This window comes from Babylonia areolata, chromosome 10 (assembly GCF_041734735.1).
Source record: "Babylonia areolata isolate BAREFJ2019XMU chromosome 10, ASM4173473v1, whole genome shotgun sequence".
NCBI classification, from domain to species: Eukaryota; Metazoa; Mollusca; class Gastropoda; order Neogastropoda; family Buccinidae; genus Babylonia; species Babylonia areolata.
Window position 1 is genome coordinate 9,182,607 of NC_134885.1, and position 2,500 is coordinate 9,185,106.

Genomic DNA, 2,500 nt, shown 5'->3' on the forward strand with positions numbered 1-2,500 from the left:
AACCCAACTCTTCCCAAAATAGCCTCCCTTGCCTGCCATTCCTTGTCTTTAGTTTCTACAGTTTTAGAGTTATGCATGCGTGTGAATGACTAGTGCGAAAGCGCTTTGATTTGTCTCTGCACAAGATTCAGCGCTATATAAATAACATTATTATTATTATTTGTATTTGTATTCCTTTTTATCACAACAGATTTCTGTGTGAAATTCGGGCTGCTCTCCCCAGGGAGAGCGCGTCGCTACACCACATAGCCACTCATTTTGCTTGTATTTTTTCCTGCGTGCAGTTTTATTTGTTTTTCCTATCGAAGTGGATTTTTCTACATAATTTTGCCAGGAACAACCCTTTTGTTGCTGTAAGTTCTTTAACGTGCGCTAAGTGCATGCTGCACAACGGGACCTCGGTTAATCCTCTCATCCGAATGACTAACGTCCCGCAGACCACCACTCAAGGTCTAGTGGAGAGGGAGAAAATATCGGCGGCTGCGCCGTGATTCAAACCAGCGCGCTCAGATCAGTCTCCCGCTTCCTAAGCAGACGCGTTACCTCTAGGCCATCACTCAACGGTCGTCATTCGTTTCCTGCGCCATTCAGTCAGGGTTCAATCACGCGCGCACATAAAATATACACAAGTATACCAGAGTGGGTATTCTGCTGAATTTTGCCAGGGACAACCCTTTTTTTGCCATGGTTTTTTGGTTTTTAACGTGCGCTGAGTGCATTCTACACACGAGATCTCGGTTTATCGTCGCAATCGAATGACTGATCGTATCATCTTGTAACGTATCGAATCTTATCGTATCGTATTGCACTCTTTTGTATTGTGAAATATAACAGACCAACACAGAAAGACAACGCATGATTAGAACTGTAACAGCCAACTTACCCACACTGACCCCCTGTATCAGACAACGCTGGGCTGGTGCCATCAGTCGATCCTTTAGACTTGCGGATTTGAACTACACACACACACACACACACACACACACACACACACACACACACACACACACAGCATACAGTTAAAATCAGAATTCATGTTGTTGTTTTTCCCAAGTTGATAAACTAAAGATTAATAGTGTTTCTCATCATGATATCATAATCTACAGAACTATAGAATCTGGCGAACTATATGGATATTTCTTGACATTTTTAAGGTGCTCGCGTACTCGTATGTATATTTTAAACACACAGACACAGACACAGACACAGACACACACACACACACACACACACACACACACACACACACACACACACAGAGAGAGAGAGAGTTTCAAGTTTTGATTATCCTTTCACTCCTATTTGAGTATGGAGCACTACTACAAAATAATGATTTTTATGCTCAGAACTAGCATTTCCAAATTCACAACAATGTCAAATAAAAGTTGAGAAACACACGTTTTAACCCCAAAAGAGTATTTGGACAACATTTACAAATTTATCCCCATATTTCTGCACCATATGATAAAATAGGAACAATCATAGACTGGTACATGTCATGAACAATATGTAAAGGTAAATCTTGATTTCTGGCTGACTGAAAATATTGCTTTTGAGCCTGTTCATAATCTTTTAAAAAGATTTCTGGCTGACTGAAAATATTGCTTTTGAGCCTGTTCATAATCTTTTAAAATCTTTTCAGTTTTATATAAAATAAAAATTAAAACAAGCCATTTCTACTAAACTCTATACCAAGATATTAAAATGAATCGACAACATCCAGACATGCATCACCAAACCTGACTGGAAAACAGACTTTTGCTTTTTTTTGTAGAATTAAATATCATCAATGTAATCCTTCATTCGTCTCAGAAAGTAAAATCATGTCATCGGCATACAAGAGTACAACTAATCGCATAAAACTAAGTCTAAATATCAACATTCAATAAAAGATCGACAGATGGACTCTTATGCTCAGTCAAATACAACTCTAAATCATTAAGATACAAAGAAAAAAGAAAAGCAAAGGCGAGAGATTTTATCCTTGTCGAACACCCATACAACTGCTGAAGATATCCGGTTTTCACCATTTAAAAAACACACATGACTTAATTCTATTAAATATGTTCATTATGACGTGCAAAAGTTTACCATTCACGCCTTCATGATCTGAACAAGGTCTTGCCACAACCCACTTCTCCAAACTGAATCAAATGCTTTATTTAATATCAACAAAAGCGCAATAAAGTTTCTTCTTTTTCATGAAAAAAAAACATCAGTTAGTGAATTCAAAACAAACATTTGATCTAATGTAGAATGGGACTGTCTAAATTCCGCTTGGGCCCCTGAAAGTAAATGATTCATATTAATAATTTATAATCAGTCAGTCTGGCATTTAGCACTGAAGTGGAATAGCTTTCCAACGCAGCTGAGCATGCAAAGTTATTACCCTATAATTATCTCAGTCAAGTGTATCACCTTTGCCTTTATACAATGGTAATTTCAAGCCTGATACCCATTTTTCTGGTACGACACCTCCATCCAGTTAAATGATTTACAA

General features: G+C 37.8%; 1 protein-coding gene across 2 annotated transcripts in view; it reads right to left on the minus strand.

Annotated features, from left to right (window-relative positions):
* Positions 1 to 2,500, minus strand: part of LOC143286759 (cysteine-rich venom protein LEI1-like) — a 61,970-nt gene that overhangs the window by 59,036 nt on the left and 434 nt on the right. For both annotated transcript variants that reach the window (XM_076594505.1, XM_076594504.1), the window contains exon 2: positions 884 to 956. In XM_076594505.1, coding sequence (XP_076450620.1) covers positions 884 to 926 — 43 coding nt within the window. In that variant the 5' untranslated portion in view covers positions 927 to 956. The remainder of the gene's footprint in view (positions 1 to 883; positions 957 to 2,500) is intronic.